This window comes from Ursus maritimus, unplaced genomic scaffold (assembly GCF_017311325.1).
Source record: "Ursus maritimus isolate PB19 unplaced genomic scaffold, ASM1731132v1 scaffold_21, whole genome shotgun sequence".
NCBI classification, from domain to species: domain Eukaryota; kingdom Metazoa; phylum Chordata; class Mammalia; order Carnivora; family Ursidae; genus Ursus; species Ursus maritimus.
Window position 1 is genome coordinate 40,245,242 of NW_024424564.1, and position 21,025 is coordinate 40,266,266.

A 21,025-nucleotide genomic window follows, 5' to 3' on the forward strand; every position below is an offset into this window, starting at 1 on the left:
CCAACCTGTTCCCTGACTTTCTTCATTGGCCTCAAGGAACGGGCATTAATTGATCCTGAAACATGGCTCTCTCCCTTTTCCCCCAGAATAAAACCCAGCATATAATAGTAAGAGTTCCCGGCTGTGGCATCCTACCAGGGTGCCACTCCTTTCAAAACAAACCAGAGCTGACGGCCAAAGAGTCAAGAGGAAGGCAGGTGGACAGATGCACGAGCACTAGGCCCCGCACTGAGGGAGGGGGTGTGACAGCTCCCAGCACACAGCAGCCTCTCAACAAACGTGTGATGGATGAGTGCACAGACAAGGTTAGCAAACTCACCTAAATTCCCGGTTTAATACAGTACGTGGAATCAGAGGAAAATACTTCATACCCAAAGTAACATCACAATGGGGAGGGTACAATAAAATACCAAGAGTGGACAGGCATGAAGCAATCAGCCGAGAAATACTGCCTGCCGATCATCTCCAGCAGTGCGGTCTGAAAGGTCAGAATGCACGGGAACAAGAGTCTTGGCCCACTCACTGGGCTGACAGCCTGTTGCATCAGAAAATCCCTTGCTCCCCTTCTCCGAGTTATCACGGACGGTTTAAGTTGGATTTGCTCAAGCTACTTCAGCATCTGCCTGGGGGCCGCACGACGTGGACTGGGATTTGCAGACCTCCAGAATCATCCTAACAACAGCAACTGACACGGAGAGCACTTAACCCATGGCAGACGCCACACCAAGTGTATTCCCTGCATCACCTCATTTCATTCTGACAACCCTATAAGGTAGGTTCTGATTATTAACTCCATTTTACAGATGAAGCAACTGCGGCACAGAAAGGTTTAGACACTTGCCCAAGGTCACACAGCTAACCAGCAGCAGGGTTGGGATGTGAGCCCAAGTCTGTCCCATTCTGAGATCCACACACTTAAACACTACTCTCCAAGATCCCAAGTCCTGCTAAGAGCTGAGGCAGCCTACGCTCTAGCCTAAATTGACAAACTTTTCCTCTGAGGGGCCAGATAGACATGACTTTGGGACGGGGTCTCTGACACAACTACTCACTCTGCTGTTGGAACATGAAAGCAGCCATAAACAAGAGAGAAATGAATAAGCGTGGCTTCCTTTATTTAAACATTTATAAAAACAGGAAGCCAGCCCAAGGGTGTAAACTGCTGACCCTGCTTTAGACACTGAATGTCTCTAGAGACCCACCCTCAGGAGGCTCTCCATTGAGCTACGATATTTCAAATTCAAGGAACATTTTCTACCTTTTTTAAAAAAGATTTTATTTATTTTGAGAGGCAGAGAGAGAAAGCACAAGCAGCAGGCAGAGGGAGAGGGAGAAGCAGGCTCCCCACAGAGCAGGGAGCCCGATGCGGGGCTCGATCCCAGGACCCCGGGATCATGACCTGAGCCAAAGGCAGACGCTTAATCGACTGAGCCACCCAGGTGCCCCCATTTTCTACTCTCTTAAGTCATTCTTTATTTTAGCTAATCTAAAATATTACTGCCCCATATCTGCATCCTTTAGAGACTGGTCAACAGACATGATAACTGCCCTCCCTGCCTTCAAACTAAGCAAGAAGCACAGGCTACTTGAATTCGTCTCTACCACTTAGTGGTAAACACTCCAGATGGAATGGAAAAGGCTGCCAGGGCACTGCCAGCGTCACGCTGCACCCAGGCTACTGGGGGGGGGGGGGCGGTTCCGGTCCCCCGGCACAGAGCCACAAGGGGGCACAGCATTCATCTGCTGATTTCCACAGCTACTGCATACAGCTGGACTCCACCAAGTCTCTCCCAGAAATACCCCGTGAAAATGCTGTGTATTTTCAGATGTGTGTGATTTCAGGCTACAAGATTCTGCTCTGCCGGTATGATCGCACGGGGAACAAACGACAGGTCCAAAATGGCCTGTCACCGGCCCTGAAAAGAAGTGAACTTCTGTGCAGAACACAGGCCGTGAAAAATCTTTTGAACTAGACCAACTTTAATCTTACTCACACTTAATCTATGGTACACAGAGGTTTTGTGAAATGCTTTGCCAACATTAGCCCATTAATCCACACCCTGTGAGGTCAGCCCACACAATTATCTCTGCAACAAGCCTTGCAGAACCGGAGCTTGGGTGCAGAGTAAATATTAGCAACAGCAGTAACGCAGACAGCTGCTAACCCTCAGTGAGGCTTTCCTAGGTACCTGATGGGGCTGTTAAGTGCTTTTCATATATTATCACATTTAATCCTTACGATGCACCTATCAGGTAAGGACTATACCATTCTCATTCTACAAGCGAGGAGACAAAGGCTCAGAAAGGATAATAACTTTCTAAAATCACAACTAATATCCGGCAAGGCAAAGACCCAAAGCAGATCTGCCGGACTTGAAATCTAAATACCACGTTTTTAACACTATGCTATTTCCAATCCAAAGTGCAAACCTGTCTCGCTGGGCCTCTGGATAGGAACATAAATCCCACGCTTGTCTAGCTGTGGTTCAGCAACAGAGGTGGCCTAAAATTTAGACTCTAAATGGAGTTCTACGAGTCAGATTTCTGCGACATTCTGGAACCGGTCTTTGGCTATTAACTATGCTATTTAATGCCTCCTAAGAATCCTTTAAAAAGATAACCTGCGGAAGTGTTTACTGACAGCATCTCCTATATTAGATGGAAACTTCACGGAAACTTCTGCCAAGGCAGAAATACCAGTGGTCAGCAAACCTAAAAGGAAAATCAACTTTTAGCAAAGGACTGTTTATCTTGGGGTGGCACGGAGCGCTCATGGAATTGTCACTGTCACCCCAAGCCACCCAAAAGGCCCCTGCTGGCGGCACATGTATGGTGAACGGCAATGGAGAGGCCGGGAGCAGGGGCAGAGGACATCCACTGGGGCCAAAGTCACCACGGAGGCCCTTGCTTCCATCCCAGCAATGTTGTCTCGAGCCCAGTTGTGGAAAGTCTCAGTCGCCACGTGCTTACCACAAAGCCAGGGTCCAGGAGCCCTCGAGCTGGGCCACGCCCAGGAGTAGTGAGGAGCTCAAGGAATGAAGGCAGGACACTGTGCTGGGGGGCAGGCCGTGAGAGGTGCCCGCTGGGGGCGGGGAGGTTACCCTGGAGGCAACGGAACAGGCAGGAGAGTGACAAGATCCGACACAAGCAGAGGAAAACTCAAGCATGGCTGTCGTGGACAGGAGCACTGAAGGGCACGGAAGAGGGTCGGGAGACCACCTGAAGAGGTCGAGTGAGGGATGAGAACGGTCTGAGCCCGACGCAGAACGTGCAGAAGGGGTGGAGGCCTGAGAAGTATTTCTGAGGCCAAAACAGCATGCAGCGCGTGAGGAAGGAGGCAAAAGCAAAGGAAACCGGCCTCCAGTAGGATGACTGATGGACGACAGCACCCGGGGCTAGGACGCAGAGGACCTGCAGGGATTTGGGAGTGATGACAAAGCACACGGCTGGGCTGCGCTGGCGTTCATCTGCAGATGTCCCCAACTCAGTCCTTTACTCCACACCTATGACACCCACGGCTCCAACACTCAGAGGGGCCAGGCCTGGTGCGGGCAGTGGAGACAGAGTCTGCGCTCTGGGATCTCATGGTCCGGAGGGATGCGGAAACCGCACTCGCTGCACCGGAAGTGCTCAGATCAACAAGTGTCAGGGGCAGCCGGGCGCACAGGCGAGCTTCGGCTGCTGCGAAGGGAGAGCAGGAAGAAAGGAAAGGTGCCAGAGACACCTCTGAGGTGAGGTCTTAAAGCCGGGAAGGCCGTTTGCAGGAATGGCAGAGCCAAGTCTCAAGACATGTGGAGGGCCTGGCATATTCTGGAACAGCCAAGCACGAGGCTAGAGGAGTAGCCTGATACTCAGTTCGTGAAGAGCTTTGCGCACCTTGCTGAGGAGTTCAAACTCATCTGCACTGGGAGCCAGGGAAGCACATGAAGATAGGGAGGGAGGGAGGTTTGGCTGGAGGAGGGACGGGAAGGGGAAGACACGTCCCGAAGGCAGGAAGATGGATCAGGGGAGTGCTAGATCGGGTAAGATCTGAGTCCTCACTCCCCATAGAACCAGTAGGCAAATGTCTTGCATAAAGACCCAGAGACAAAGACTAGAAACAGATCCCAAAATGGCCAGGCTTGCTGAAGGGATCTTAGATCTAGAAGCAAATGGAGATGGAGCAAAGGAGGATTCCACTGCGATTCTGGAGAACCAAGACTTAAGGGGTAGGCAGCAACAGTGTGCCAAGAAAGGAGAAAGACCTAGAAGGACGGGCAGAGAACCAGGAGGGGACCAGAAGGGACCTTGTCACAGGAACCAAAGCAAAACTGCTTCAAGGGGGGTGTCATTAAAGGATCAGGTGTTTGCCCAGGGCCCAAGGGTGGAGAGGCTGCGATTTTGGCAATAAGCCCCCATCGTGGCAAGGGTAGGAGGGAGGCCAGACCGAGGGGGCTTGAGGAACGGGCATCAAATATCCAGTGAGGAAGAGAGCAAGTATAGACTGCTCTGTCAACAAAGTCAGGATCAGAGGACCAAGCTCCCATTGAACCCAAATAACAGTCCCAGTATAACGTGCTATCTTAACTATTGTTATTATAAGACTTAGGAGATGATTAACATCCAGAGCCCTTCGTGCCAGGAACTGATCTTAGCCCTTCACAGGTAAACTCTATTAACCTTCACAACAATCAATTAGGCGGCCATGATTACGGTCTCTGTTACCTGATAAGGAAATTCAGGCAAACAAGTGACCCTCCCAACATCACAGAACAGTGGCCAAGCCAGCACTGGAACTCAGATCTGATGAGTTCAAGGCCACACACTTAACCCCTGTACCTAAGTGAATGAGCCTCGCCCAGAATCATCTTTCATACTAATCTGAATGCCGTCAAAGCCATCATGAGGAAAAGCTGTAGATCCTGCATGCAAAACAAGTGCAGGAATCCCGGTCTCCGAAGCGGTTTCTAGAAACCACTCAGGCTCTCTGCTCCCTCACTTAAGCTACATACATATTTCTCTTCAGTCCCTGTCATATCAACCTCAATTTGACTGGTTTTCAGGGCTATTAAAATGCACTGACTAAAACAATTATGCATAAAAACTAATTCAACAAGGGAAGTCACTTCAAGATACAAAAAGGAATTGACCTCCACCTCTCACATACAGTGGGGCTCCGTTTCCCTGGGGGACACATTCCCAGGCCCCCAGTGAATGCCCGAAATTGTGGCTAGTGCTGAACCCTACATATGCTGTTTTTTCCTCCACATACATACCTATGATAAAGTTTAATTTATAAATTAGGCACAGTGAAAGATTCACAATGATAACAAAATGGAAGAATTACAACAATACAGTTGACCCCTGAACAACATGAGCTTGAACTGTTCCAGGTCAACTTACATGCAAATTTTTTTCAATAAATACATACAGTGGGGCGCCTGGGTGGCACAGCGGTTAAGCGCCTGCCTTCGGCTCAGGGCGTGATCCTGGCGTTATGGGATCGAGCCCCACATCAGGCTCCTCCGCTATGAGCCTGCTTCTTCCTCTCCCACTCCCCCTGCTTGTGTTCCCTCTCTCGCTGGCTGTCTCTATCTCTGTCGAATAAATAAATAAAATCTTTAAAAATAAATAAATAAATAAATAAATACATACATACATACAGTGCTATAAATGTATCTTCTCCTCCTTGTGATTTTCTTAATAATGCTTTCTTTTCTCTAGCTTACTTTAAGAGTACAGTATACACATATACAACATACAAAATACGTGTTAATCAACTATGTCACTGGAAGGCTTCTGGTCAATAGTAGGCCATTACTAGCTAAGCTTTGGGGGAGTTAAAAGTTGTATGAGGATTTTCAGCTGTGTTGGGGGTCAGCACCCCAACCCCTGCATTGTTCAAGGGCCAACTGTATACTGTAATAAAAGCTATGTGAACGTGGTCTCTCTCTCAAATATCTCGTCGTGTTGTACTCATCCTCCGTCTTGTGATGATGTGAGATGATGATGCCTACGTGGTGAGATGGAATGAGGGCCATGATGTGGCACCAGGCTACTAGTGACCTTCTGACGGTACGTCCGGAGGAGCAGCACCTGCTTCCAGACTGCAGCTGACTGTGGGTAATGGGAACGTGGGAAAGCGAACCCACAGCGAAAGGGGAATTGCCGTGCTCCACAGCTGTGTGCCTGTCCTATAGTGACAAGAACCACCGTGGAAAGCTCCTACTTCCTCAGCCTCTGCTGCCACTTCTGGAGGTCAGTATGTCAAAAGAGTAGAGCACAGTGGCTCAGGGTGAGAGTACAGATCTTCGAGTCAAAGACCTGAGTGCAAATTCTAGTTCTGTCACCGTGATATCACGCAAAATATATAACTTGAGTCTTGGTTTACTGATCTGCGAACACACGCTATAGTAACGCCTCTCCTTTCTTATGAAAGCTAAATGAGATCCTACAAAGGAGACGCCGAGCCTAGCGTATGGTAGTTTCTGTGCCCAATAAACGGAGACTATTATTTCTATTATTAAAATACGCAGTTTTGACCCTATCTGCCTTCCAAATCCTTCCCTGGCGCTATAATAAGCTCACACTCCTGGAAGCCCACTCCTCCCATTTTGTTTCGCAGAAGGTGCTGCATTAGCTAGCTTAGCTTGAGATCTCTATACAGGGGCCCGTTGAACAAAGCAGGGGTTAGAGGGGCCTGCCCCAACTTGTACACCCAGAAATCTGCATCTAACTTTTAACTGCCCCAAAACTTAATAGCCTACGGCTGACCAGAAGCCTTACTGACAACATCAACAGTCAACACAAATTCTGTATGTTATATGTATTATATACTATATTCTTACAATAAAATAAGCCGGAGAAAAGAAAATGTTATTTAAAAAATCCCCCGGGTGGCTCGGTTGGCTAAGCACCCAACTCTTAGTCTTGGTTCAGGTCATGATCTCAGGGTCCTGCAATCAAGCCCCTTTGGGCTCCGCGCTCAGCGGGGAATCCTCTCCCTCTGCCCCTCCCCTAACTTGTGTGTGAGCGCTCACTCTGTCTCGTGCTCTAAAATAAATCTTTACCAAAAAAAAGAAAGTCTTAAGAGAAAATACATTTACAGTACTGTATTTATTTTTAAAAAATCCATGTATAAATAGACCGGTGCCATTCAAACTCATGTTGTTCAAGCAACTGTTATCATCATTTCTAAAGAAATTTTTCTTTATAATACCCAATTTGTGTGTATCTTCTCTTCAAAATATTTTACTCCTATCACCTCCTGTTACCTATTACCCCAATTTGAAAAGATACTATTCCCACCTCCAATTTGGGCTTTTTGTTTTTAGGATCTGTAGTTCTGTATTCCAGGTTTAAGAACAGTTGTAGAGACAGAACTATGTTTGAATAAGCCTGGTTTGCTGAAGGAAAATGAAAGGGCTTTAACCATGGTTCTCACTTCAAAAAAATCCACCCAAAATTTACTTAAAGAAAAAAAAAAAGAAGGAAAAAAATTCTATCCAGACTGAAGGCACTAACTACAGAGGTTCTTTATCTGTTGGAGGAGACAGATTCCAAGAACTGCTGGGTTTCGCTAATGCTGCTGGGGACATTTCACCGCTCTCTGTTTTCTCACCACGATATTCGCAATGAGATTACCTAAGTAAATTTCACTGTAAGACCCTAATAAATCCATTCTTAAAAGATTTAAAAAATTTTAACCTCTCCAAAAAAAAAAAAAAACCACAAACAAAATTACGGCAGATATTTTGATTATTTATGTGATTCTGTATAACAATTGTATGAAACACAAAATTTGAGATTTAACTGAATATGGACACAGATGCATCTATTCAAACACTAAGAGATTTTAAACTTATTTAGCCAATCATCTTCAAGACAGCAGATCTTTTTATGTAACCCATCTCTGCTATTAGTGTATGAGAAACATGTACTGCTTCTTTCGTTCAAATGACTCCTAACAAGGTACTCGGTTCCCTTGGCGTGCAAAGGCACATTTGACAGTCAAAAGACCAGACGTGACTTCACAGACCACTGTTAAAGGTGAAAAACAGCCATGGACTATAGGTTCATTCTAGCACATAAGTCAAATAAAATTTATAATTCTCCCCCAAATCGGCTACAGTCAGCAAAACTGCTCACAGAACTTTCCCTTACTTTTCCTCACTCTTCCTCTTTCGAAAATTGAGGTCCAATGGCATTCGCCCTATCAGGATACAGAAATTTACCATGTGATCTGATTCAAAGTACCTCTTGTGAACATTTATCACTTATCAGAACCATGAACCTGGTTTTTTAAAATACAATAATGCAAAAACATCTTGCTAAGTGCCTCTGTTTTTAAGAATGAGATTATAAAACCCTATTAATTTAATTCAACAGGTCTAGGTGTAAAATATTTAGGAATAATGTTAAATAAACCAAGAAAACATAACTTAGGGGAAAAAAGTGGAGTGAAAACACTGATAAGTATTACTATACATACATATACACACACCCATACATACGTGTATATAAACAAATTCATCAAAGAGGAGTCAAAGAAGTTTTCTTTTTTTAATTACAAAGAAACAAAATAAGACACCTAAGCCTTCACATAAACCTGAAAACCAACTGACCCTGACCCAGCCGGTCTGGGTGCCGCGGGCCACTGCTCGCATCTGTCGCTGCGTCTGGCAGCCCTAACCAGCCCTTCCCGCGAGCCTCTGCTGCAGGAAATGCTGAGGCCGGAGGAAGGGTTTCTGGCCAGTACAGAACCCATGTGATGATCATGTGGTGTGAATTAAAAGCCGGTTTACAGACTCTTGGAATGCACGACCCACTTAATTTTGGCAAAATGTAGTTTTCTGGCTCAAAAGAAAAAAAACGCATAAGAAAGCATCTGGACGTCTCCAAGTAAATGATTCTGACAGACATGGAGAGGCAGAACAGAGAGACTCTTGGGAGTGACAGAGACACTGTCCCTTAAGTCGTGGGGCTCCTAAACCTTAAACGGGAGACAAATCATTTAATGACAATATTCAAATTACTGAATAGCAAGTAAGTTCAGGTCCAAGCCCAGTGGGAAAAAAATTTCTATTTTCTTAAATTTTGAATATATAGGGAATATAAAAACATATAATATAAATAGGGTTTTATAAAAATCAACCATGATACATCCCCAATTTCTGAATGTCTTACCAAAACAACAAGTAATATCACACATGAGCACATGATTTGTTTGGGTTTTAAAATCAGTCCCAATTAAGTTACACTTGTGTAATACAGTAGGGTTTGCAAATCTGTATCTCCAGCCTGAACTCTAGATCTGATGTCCACTTTGATATCCCACGGACACCTCAAAATCAGCCTTCAAGAAAGAATTACCATTGGCATCCCTGCCATTACACACACGCACACACACACACACACACACACACACACACACACACCCCCTCCGTCTCTTTCCGTGTGCTCCCGACTATCCACCCTGTTGTTCAAGTCAAAGACCTGGACATCACTTCGGACTCATCCTTCACACATCCGACCCCTTCACCTCCAATCAGTCACCAATTTGCCTCCAGAACACCTCTGAAATTCACCCACTTCTTTCCATTTCTGCTGCCACTCCCCTAGTTCAGGCTGCCCCAGGTTTCATAGCTGAGAGTTTGGGCTTCAGGTTCGGGCTGACTTGTTCTGCCATGTAGTAACGGGGTGGACTTGGACAAGTCATTTGTCATTGGAATCCTTAAGTCTCCTAACCCATAACATGAGGATGGTGACAATGCCCACCTCACAGGGTTCCTGAGGAATTTAAATGAAACAATCCATGTGAAAGTCCTGAAATCAGGCCCAGAAGCTACAAAATACTCAATTGATCTCGACTGTCACAATCCTCCTCCCTTTGGGTGCTGAGCACAATTCCTCTGGGTTAGGCGACGTTCTCTCCCAGCGGTGCTAACGCTCTTAGATACATGTTTTCTCTGTCTCCCCACCCAAATGAAAGCTCTCTAATGGCAAGGACTGAGTCTTCCTCCCATATACAATATGAATAAATGACTAATAAAACAATAATAATAAATGATCATATATGAAGGGTTATATAAGAAATGACTACACACAATTATTAGTATATATTATACACTGTGGCATCTCTTTAGAGATCATTAATGAGAAAAAGAAACACTGACACATACAGATTTAAGTCAGCAAGGAATCAATAATCAAAAGCATCGACTGCCATAATATTTTGACATGCAACATAATAAATTTTAAGTAATTTGTAAGTCTTCCCTTAGAACGTAACATACACAGGCATTTCTCGATCTTAAAAAGATTCACTTCTGCTACTCAGCAATTTATTTTCCATTGTTTTGCAAGTCGGAGGTATTTGTTCCTCAAAACAAAGAAGCCACCCGATAGTTTCAGAAGTGTGACTCAAGCCTTTTCAGAGGAAGCACGTGGAAAACCCCCTCTACCCGCCTGCCCCGACGTCTAAGACTCCCATTTACGAGAAAGGCAAAGAGCATGTCTCAGGATACTGACCCCGCTCATTCACAAGTAGGATGAGGAGATTCAAGTGTTCCCCTCTGGGGCTGAATTTTTTAAAAAATCAGAACCAGTGACGTGGTCTTTCTTTACTGGTTTTACTAGTTTCAGGAAAATTACCCACTTTCTTAAGCAGAGAAAACAGACTGTCCTCCGTTTTTTAACGTGAGCAGAAGTGAGGAGAACAATTCTGATTTTATTTCCAAATTTTCAGTGATATTGTTCTGACTCCTATTTCTCAGCCTCTTGAGAGAAGTTCAAGATGAGGGCAGGGGGCGCCCGCTCTACTCCTCCTGGGGGAGGGCACAGCAGGCTACCTGGGCTCCGTAGACACGCTGCATGGCCTGGAGCAGCTGGTTGGTGTAATCCGTGAGCGTGCCAGCATCTTCTTCAAACACACTCAGTAAAGAGCGAGTCTACGAGAAAAGAAGAAAAGAAGTCGATTTTATTTCTAAGTGGAAAAGTTACAAAGGAGGTAGAAAACATACACGCACACATGCACGCACGCGCGTGCGCACCTCTGAAATGGGGAAGGAAGGTGCCAATTCTCCGGCTTTATTCTTTTACTGATAATACTAGGAAGAGCTGATTCCTGGAGCTTTGATTTAGAACTACTTTCCTAATCCTTCAGACTACAATGAGGGGGGAAACTGAATACAATTCGAATGTCAGGGCCAGAGAAGGAAAGCCAGTTTTTGAAGAGTAAGACTTGAGGGCTATTACCTGTTTCAACTTAGCCCCTACCTAAGCACAAGGAGAGTCCATCCAATTGGGAAAAAAAAAAAAGAAAGTTAAAAAGGCAGCCTCCCTTTTCCAGCCCATAAACTGAACACAACGCCAGGCCTGTGTGTTTACCTGGGGTGTGGACGCCCAGCACGGCATCACCCCAACAGCTAACCATCTGTCTGGTTTTCTGCAAACTTGGACATCTCGCAGGAGTGCATCATTCTTTCCTCTTAAGATACTACAGTCAATTTCCACATCTTTCGTCATCTTTTATTTAACTAATTTTAAACTCGTAGCCAGGAAATTCCGTATACCCTGGGTCCACCAGCAGCAGATCTGGGCACAAAACTGAAATCGCAACTTAGCAAGAATGCTAGCTCTGTTCCTTCGGGAAGGCTAACTACTCAGGGCCCCGGAGCAGCTGAGCAATGTCTTTAGATGGAAGGTATTTCCTATTGTTCTTGTGCACAGAGCCTGACACATTGAACACTGAAGAAATACTGACATAGGAGATGGTGTCTAAATAAGCACTGAGGTGTCACATAAGTGACCATATCTACTCAAGGGACTTTACTTAATGTGTCCAGCACAGTGGGCATTTAAAATATTATGTCAGTGATAATGGGATCGCTAAAAACAACCCATTAGGCACAGAATGGACAGTAAGTTACAGAAATGCTTATAATACGATAATATCAAAGCATTTTACAGAGAACAATCTATTAAGGCTCATTACCTCCCTGCGTATGCATTTCAATTCCTTCTTTCTTTTTCTAACTTCAGGTAAGATAGCAGTGACTGACTTCAAAGCACCCTCAATTAATTACCTGGGTGTTTGGATCATTCAGTCTCCCCTGGATTTTGTCCCCTAAACTCCAGCGTACTTCGCAGCAGGACACACTTGTCCTGGCTCTGCCTGACCCCTTCAAAGCTAAAAATACCTTCTCTGAGACCAAGGTACTCTCTTCAGTATCAATCCTTATCAACAGAGGGACCAGATGCAATGAGCATGGAAAATATAAGACAGGTTTTTACAAAGCTCTCAACGACAGCAAAACATCAGAGTTCATAGGGTATATAAATTTGTGTGCCAGAGCAGAGGTCTTCAAGCCTTCTAAAATTAAAAAAATGGTATGAAACATGTTACCAAACAATGTTTATCATTAGTATGCATATACACTCCGATTTTTTTCTGTTCTATTCCGCTCTCTTCCATTTGTAAACAAAAATCATGACTGTGACCCACTGGCTCTCGTAATCGATGCATGGATGTCAACCAGTAGGTGGAAAACATCGGTTCCAAACTCTTCATTCTATCTTTTTAATATACTTTGCATTTTGGGGAGGGAAAAGATTGTATTCATTCACTGATGCATGCATCTCTGCCTTCATCCGGTTTCTGCTGAAACATCGTGCTGGGAACTGCGATTCAGAGGTCATTAGAACCGACTCTATGTTCTCCAGGAGCTTAGAGCCTGCTGCGCCTCTCAAAGCATCTGGGATCCCCTTGGGACCATGTCAGTCCTGGGTCCAAATCCAGGCTGCAACACTAATTTGTAGGGTTACTGAGATAATGAATATACATAAAGCGCCTAGCAGTGTGTGAGGTATAGTGCCAGCAGATGATACTGATTACGAAAATAATGAACTGTGATTGCTTATTATATGCTGGACACTAAGGGCTTTGCAGGTATGATTTCATTTTTTCTAAGTGAGAGCAGAATTTATTGAAGATATAGAGAGAGCAGATACAGACAGAGCGTCTGGGAGACTCTGAAAGGAAAGGGGCAAGAGTCTCTGCATGATTTCATTTGAACACCACAGTGACACTTCTCCACACGGTTGTCCATAAATGTTATCTAATAGTAAAGGACCTTTTTGTCTCCTTGTGTTCATGGTGTCAATGCTGGAGGAGCTCACTCTCGTTTATGATGGTTCTGGTATCTTTCTCTGCTCTAACTAACATGTCTAGGAAAATCAGAAGGAAAGAATGATACAAGTGACTGAGGATATTTCATTTTTCTAACTACGACTGATATCCATTTAGTTGAGTCCTACTTACTGTTTTTAAAACTCTCAGGAATAAAACCGAATGGAAAATGAGAAGATGAAAAGAGAAAGCTTATGTAAATGTCCTCCACGAAGAGAACAAAAACAAGCCCTCCCATTTACTCTGTACCTCCTGTGAGACACTGTGCTGAGCACTAAATATTTGTTACTTCATTTAATCCTTCCAACAACTTTATGAGGTAGAGACCATGGATACATAACCCTGTTTTACAGATAATAAAACTGAGGCTCATCAAGGTCAGGAAACTTGCTCAACCTCCCATGGCTGGGAAGCAGCAGGGCTGGGACGTCAACCCAGGGTTGACCGGCACCAACGGCCACACTTCCTCCCCTGCAGGAGGCTGCACCTGTCACCCAGCTGGCTGAGCTTTATCAGTGGGCATGCTCTGTGGTCCACAGCCCACGTCCTGCCTGGAGCCGGTTTCCCTTCGGTCATCCTGTCACACTCTCCCCTGTAATAACTGCCAAATCTATATCACAAGTGTTTTGTTTCCTTACACTCTGGACATGTTTACCATGACCACCCCCATTAGCCCTGGCAAGAAAAAGCCAGCCTTTCTAACTAGGCCATGATCACTGCTGAAAAAAAAACCTGCCCAGCTATCTTAGGCACTGTTTTGATATCCACATTATCAGCTCCATATCTGCCTAAATTTGTATCTGGAACAACAGGAATGTTCTCTATCTGGAATGTAAGGAATGAGACCAAGGACCAGCCGAAGGTACACCAGACATCAAAGACCCTGCTTAAAAGTTCGAAAGACCCTGATGCCTATCACTTATAAAGATAACAGCAGCAATCGTTTATGGAGTTACTAGGACATGCAGGCATGAAGACACTTTACACACATTATTCATTCTTCCTAAGAATCCCATTAAGTAACTAATTTTATTCTAATTTTACACATGTTGAAACACAAGCTCAGAGAGGTCGAGTAACTTGCCTAAGGTAGCAATGGCAGAATCAGGATTTCAATTCCATCCTTTTCCTACTACCCTACACTTTTAAGAGTATGCCTGGCCAAAAAACCAAACAGCCTAAGGATACCTACAGCCTCAGCTACATCATCCCTCCATCTTAAAGAAACTGGGTGGTACCTAATAAGATAGTCCTAGACATTTTTTATTCTCCAGAATAGCATCTGATCATATAATGGCACAATTTTAATAACTCTGATTATAAAACAGACACATTATTCTCCACAGTAAAGACACAACCACCAGGTTGTTTTGAGGCCTCTTGCTTCAGTAAAGAAAGCCTGGTTTGGTCAAGCAGGGCTGTTCCCAGTCGCACCACTCACTGTATAATCTCAGAACTAAGTCTTTAATTTCTCTGGGCCTCAGTTTTGCCAACTGCAAAGGAAACAAACACACAAAAATCAAGAGAACAGCAAGCAATACTGCTTTTGTCTTCACCTTATCTCAAAAGCGGACTACTTACACAAAAGCCAATAAGCCCCTGAAGAAGTCTGCGTGGCAGCTGCTCAAAGCTGCGTCTGTGTTCCTACCACAGCCCATTCACGTGGCCCTGGCACTGCTTTCCTTATCTGTCTCCCGGGACAGACTGTGCCCCGTGGAGGGCAGGCACTCCTACCCTGTCACTGTGTTCCCAGCATCTAGCGGCGCCTGGCAAGAACCAGAGGCTCGCAAACAGCTACGGAGACGAGTAGGTTCGTCCCCAAAACGTTCTGCATCTCACATATCAGATGTAACCAGAAATGATATGCGTACACACAGACTAGTCTCCAATACACCGTGCAGAACTAAAAAGGACGAAATGAATAGATGTGTCTAAGGGCGGTCAACTGCTATTCAGCTCTCCTTGGGTCACTGAGTTCAATTACAAACGCTTTTGTGCTCACTTAATGAATCATGTGCAGGTTGCTGCAGCAACCCTCATAACTACTCTCCATAAAACTAGAAGAAACAAACAATAGATGGTTTCTTAGGATCTTTTCCTTTCAGCAAAACATTTTAGGTCACCGATGATAGAAACGCCAGGTGCCAGGTAGCAGGGCCAACTTGAACAATACAGGCTAGACTGCCTGGTTCCAATCCTGGCTCCCCCACTTGTATAGTGTATAATCTTGGACAAGTTATTCAACTTCTCTGCTCCTTGCTAATTTTCATAGGAGACTTATTTCAAAAGATTATTGGGACTATAAAGTGAATTAATACAGGTAAAGGATTTAGAATAATGCCTGGTGCATAAAATACACGTGTGATTTAGGTGTTTGCTATTGTTTTTACTCTTTACACATAAAAGGAATTAGATTAGCTTTTCTCTGGTTCCAAATCTATGGGTTTCCTCGGGAATAAGGCCACTTTAGGCACACGTCCTATATAAGACTGCTAAATAAATATATTCTGATGATTATCAGAGACCTTCTTGAATGTTAGCTTCCATCGAACAACCTCATGAAGAATCCTGGTAAGATGACACCTAAGTCCCCAAAGCAGTAACAATTCCCTACATTAAGAAGAACATCATATAGGAATGCCAATGCCACTAAGCCTCCTCTTCCACATATAAGCTCAAGGTTATGACCATGCAACATAATTTTAAGCTTCTAAAGCCCCTTAAAGATCAACTGCTCCACGTCCCTTATTCTGCAGATGAGAAAACTGAGTCAGCCACAGGGTGAGGGTAAGTGACTTGCCCCAATCACATGGTAAGTTAGTGGTAGAGCAAGAATTAGGATCCAGTTTTCCTGACTTGTTTGCCAGTTCTCTGCTACCTCCCAGCTGAGCAAATGCTGTAAACCACTCAGCAATGGTGCGTATTCGCTTATGTGAGAGTCAGAAATGCAGAACTTGACTTCTCAGTGAGAGCAGCATAGGAGAATCAGTGAGTGCAACCGCTCTGACCTGGCTCAGCCACCACCATGATCAGTTAGGAAAGCAATAAATCTTTGAACTTCCGGACTAGAAAGCAAACGGAAATCCCTGTTCAAAATGGTATCCGTAGAAATTCTACATTATTATCTTCATATCTCACATTATGTGTGAGGATGGACAAAATGACTTCTCCGAAGGGCTTCGGTCCCATTAAAATGCCACAAGTCTAGAGACTTCAAAGAGGTCTTTGAAAAGTCAATCAGACCAGCGGATGCCAGTTAAAAAAAAAAAGTCACAGCTTGCTCAAGTTTCTTACTTCCTACCTAAGGAAGATCACAAAGAAATGGACACAAGGCAACTAAGCACACAGCCGTTTGACTGCTAATACTGAACCGACTAGATGCAGAGTGGGTGTAGGTTAGTCCATCAAAAGATCACCCCGGCAGTTCAATTTGCTAAGAAAAAAGGAAAGGAACCGAAAAGAGAAGGAAAACGTGTTAATCTCATTCGAATTTTTCAAGAGTTGAGACACCAGGGGATAAAAAGATGGTTTAAATAAAGCCAGGGATACAGAACCAGGAGAGTAGATAAGAAGCTGGGGCAAGGCTAATGCGGAGCAAAAATAGTTCCCTGAAGAAAAGGGCACCGAATTACGAACTCCTGTCATTCTGCACTCATCTGTTCGCTTTACACAGCAGCTTTCACCTGAAGAGCTCCAAGGGCTTTCTTCCATCTGGAGCGTGCTAATGAAGTCCCCCTGTGCGACAAATGGGGCAGGTGTAATTTTCTCTTGACAAAATGGGAAAACCGTGCCGAAGGGTACCGCTGGGAAAGAAAGCTGGGCTCTCTGCCTCCCTTCTTGGCCCTAAATCCACCAGGACCCCTCGCATCAGTAGTAGTAGGAATAACCAAGACTGACTGCTTCTTCTGTACCAGACTTTGCCCGCTAGCAACTTTACAGGCATTCCCTTATTTAATTCCGACAACTCTAAGAGGCGGGGACAATTATTATCCCTGTGTCACAGATGACAAAACTGCGGCACAAAAAGCTTATTTGTCCGAGGCACTCAGCGAAGCGATGGAGACCGAGTTTAGGCCGGGCAGCGTCAGTTTCAGCTGACTCTGGAAAAGGGGTCACGACACAAAGACTCCCGCCGCGGGGGGCTTTCTCGGGTTCTCCAGCCCCGTCCGCGGGGTGCCCCCTCCCGGCCCCAGCGTGCTCCCGGCCTCCACCCCCGGGGCTCGAGGGGCCTCCCCGGCCTCCAGTCCCCGGGTGAGGGGACCGAAGCGGCGGGAGGTACCTGGGGGCTGTCCTGCAACGCCTCCTCCAGCAGGAGCTTGTCCACAGCGGGCATGGTGGCGCGGGGCCGGGCAGAAGGACGGAGGGCAGGAGGCGCGGCCGCCGAGGGTGCTCCGGGCTGAAGCGACAAGGCGGACGCTCCGTGCCCGCCGCGGCCCCGCGCGCGCCCACTCCTGGCCAGTGGCCGCCTCCCCCGCAGCCGCCCTCCGTCCCGCCCAGCCGGCCCTCCTCCCAGGCCAGCCCTCCGCGGAGCCGGATCAACAGGAAGTGTGGCGAGCGCGCGCGGCCTGGCCACCGGAAGTGTGGCGGCCCCGCTGCCGCCGCGCCGCTGCTCGCGGGAAGCCGCAGAGCCTCACGTGGGCCCCGCGGCTCAGTGCTCAGCCGAGGTGTCGAGGTGTGTGGTTAGCAAGCCGGATACTTACGCTGCTCAAGCACCCAAACGGGGAACGATAAGGTTTTATCTGCTTGCGCCTACCTAGAAGACTCTTGAATCGAAGGCGATAGGAGCGAACAGATTTTGCCTCTGTGACCCTCGCCACTTGCTTAACGAAGAGCCTACACTTGACACACCACGTTTTCCAGATAAATCCCAGTGCCCCCGTGACAGTTCCGAGCGCAGAGGTCACGTAATTCTAGAAACAATGGATAACTGAATCGTCTGTGTCATTCAGAAGTAGCCATTGTGGAAACCAGAGCTATAGGATTTGAGCAGTGGCATCAGACCTCGCCCACATGGTTTGTTGTGTTCCGTCATTTTGGAAAATTTCACGTGCGGTTTTAGAATTGGAAGGAATGTATAATCTAGTTCTGTTGCACTCGTTTATAGGTTAGAAAACGGGCCCCAGAGAATGAGTGAGTTGGTCAGGGTCAGACAACGGAAGGTGGAGGAAGAAGAGAAGGAAGGAGGGGAGCAAATGGCACACGACGTCTTATACCAAACGCAAGGGTCTCAGAAGTTCCTTCTTCGGGAATCGGTAAGATTTGGCCAACAGAACATGTAACCAAAATCAACAGGCAGGATATGATAAAATTATCCGGATGCTTTAGAAACACTGGGGTCTATTAAGGTACAATCTGAGTTATAAACACCTGAAATTCTGATGGCAGGCTGCCTGGTCACTTGGAGACTCCAAGGCCATCATTCCTAGTTGGCTGCAGCCAGCAGCAACTTTCCTGAGCCATTATATGGCCTCCATGGGGAAATCACCGGCATCCTTTTTCCTGCCATGTTCGTTCTTCTTGGGTAGAATCATGTTCACACCATGTTTCTTCCTTTTCCTGCGTTTTCTATCATTTCTACCACGAGTACCATTCAGTTAATTTCACCTCATATACTCTGCCAAATCTCTCCTTACTGAAATCCTCTTCCAAAGTCCAGACTCAAGCTCTTCCTTACCTGTCCCTGGCCGCATATATCACCACCCACTACAGACAGCTATCTCTTTGATTGACATCCAGGGTGTCTTACCAGGTAGTGTTTTTGTGTGTGTGTGTGTGTTTAGATCCGACTCCCTGTGTAAAAAGTAAGCCTCTAAGAGCATAGCACATCATTTTCCTTTTACCCAAATACTGAGACATGTGGTAACAAAATACTTGTTTGCTGAGTATGGCATTCTTTTCTTACAACTTTTTTCCAATTAAGAGAAATTTCCCCCCAACTCTCCATCTTGCTTTGTTCCCATCCTTCCAGCCAATTGGAAACAAACAGTTACTAATTGCCTGGAAGACAAACAATAAAGATTCTGCTGATGATAAGAATAATGTAAGATTGTGCCAAGGGAAAAAAATGCATACATTTTAATATGAAAATAGATGTTAAAAAAGACACAGTGCCCTCCATGATCCTTGAAAGGGCTCACAAGTCCCCTTGGAAAACACTGCAACATTTTTTGTGTGCCACCTCATCTCCTAATTAAAGTCACTTTTCCTCAAACACCTGTATTCAAAATTGTTTAAGTGTTCTTACACAATGCCGTTACTTTTCCACATTTTATTGCTACATTATGAGTAAACGGCTTCAGTGGGATTTCTTGGCACTTAAGTATCTTCATAACATTGTTTCTGTGGGAGAATGCATCCCAAATTCAAAGCAACCGAGTTACAAAACCAACTCTGGGAATACAACACATCTGCAAATTGTTAATTCATTTCATTCATTAGTTCATCTAATCATTTAATTAAATATAGACTGCTCAATATTAAGCACTGTGTCTCCCACATATTTTACTCTCTTTATTATGCCTCTCATTTAAATTCTGAAGCCAAATATCCTCCTCTTCAACAGATAATCTGTGAAAAATATGTAAGAGGAATTTTTATGCAAACATGAGAATAATTTTAAATGTTTCATGTAAAATTATCTGTCTCTATTAAACTATTGTGAGGGTGGATTTCAAACATCCACCCAACTGTGTTTGAAATCCCCGCAGCGCTGTGAGGTTGGTGACAGGAAGTTCAAAGATGGACAATTAAGAGTTGCCGTGTCCTCTGGGGAGAGCAAGAATGAACTCTATGGAGCTGGAACATTTTACCCACTGAAGATCAATGGGGAAATAGATACAAGTTGTTTCCGTTGGCACCTATCTATGTCTCCTGTATTAACCAGAGGTTTTTCCATTGGAAATGACAGAAATCTAACTCCAATTAGCTGAAAGAAAACATAAAAGCCTGGGAGAACCGGGAAATAAGGAGACTATATTTCTTTGGTTATTTGTACGCTGAGGAGAATGTCCTGGAAGAGTGGGGGAAAACTGAAGATATGAAAAGTGATATGACAATTATAGGAGCATGGTCCTTGAGTGACAAAAAGAAGTGAAATCCAAATCACATGTGATGGGGATAGAAACAGGGACAGTGTGTTCAGATTGATACATGCGACAGTAGGTTGGTAGATTAAATGGAGGACGGTGAAGAAGCTCTTTTCTGATTGCTTTTATTTTCTCAGTAGAATAAGAAGCAAGTCCATCAGCTCAAAACAGTGATGGTGAGAGGGTGTTGGAAGTTTGAGGAGAGAGGAAAGGGTATGATAAAGTCGTCTTGGGACATGGGAAGATGAGGCATAAGTATCAATACCCCCATTTTACAGATGCTACAATTGAGGCTCAAATGACAGAGCTGAGGTTCTAAAGGTCAGGACTGTGCCCACTATACCCCCAAAAGAAGGAAGCCTGCTCGGCAGGAAGCCTAAGGATGACCCCTTCCCTCCCAGGTCCCTACATAATGTCCTGACATACAAAAAATGCTTTTCAAATCATTGTTGAATGAATGACTATTCCTGCTTTTTCCACCTAAGACTCCCATGACCTCAGCCTATATTTCACTCATCCTTCATTTGTTTTGCTTTCTAACAACCAGTCTGTGGAAGCTAGGAGAGGAAACTGAAGAACCCCAAGGAGGTTTGGAGTCCTTTAGGTCTGAGAGACTACTGTGGAAAACAATTTTTAAAAAAAGGGAAAGAGGGGCACGTGGGTGGCTCAGTTGGTTGAGCAACTGACTCTTGGTTTTGGCTCAGGTCGTGATCTCAGGGTCATGAGATTAAGCCCTGCATCGGGTTCTGTGCTTGACACAGAATCTGCTTGA

The 21,025-nt window shown here is 45.2% G+C and overlaps 1 protein-coding gene and 1 long non-coding RNA gene across 3 annotated transcripts in view; one reads left to right on the plus strand and one right to left on the minus strand.

The window, feature by feature from the left end:
- The window catches only part of APPL2 (adaptor protein, phosphotyrosine interacting with PH domain and leucine zipper 2), a 51,382-nt gene extending 33,739 nt beyond the window's left edge, over positions 1 to 17,643 (minus strand). Inside the window, exons 1-2 of one of the 2 annotated variants that reach the window (XM_040637414.1) lie at positions 17,448 to 17,643; positions 10,830 to 10,928 (exon numbers count right to left, since the gene is read on the minus strand). In XM_040637414.1, the coding sequence (XP_040493348.1) occupies positions 10,830 to 10,928; positions 17,448 to 17,501 (153 nt within the window). In that variant the 5' untranslated portion in view covers positions 17,502 to 17,643. The remainder of the gene's footprint in view (positions 1 to 10,829; positions 10,929 to 17,447) is intronic. The other variant, XM_040637413.1, reaches the window with a different exon arrangement.
- A 146-nt stretch (positions 17,644 to 17,789) lies between these two features.
- LOC121104352 lies at positions 17,790 to 20,186 on the plus strand. The gene is made up of 3 exons (XR_005836636.1): positions 17,790 to 18,181; positions 18,273 to 18,420; positions 19,876 to 20,186. It is a non-coding gene; the product is annotated as an uncharacterized LOC121104352 (long non-coding RNA).
- Positions 20,187 to 21,025: the final 839 nt, after the last annotated feature.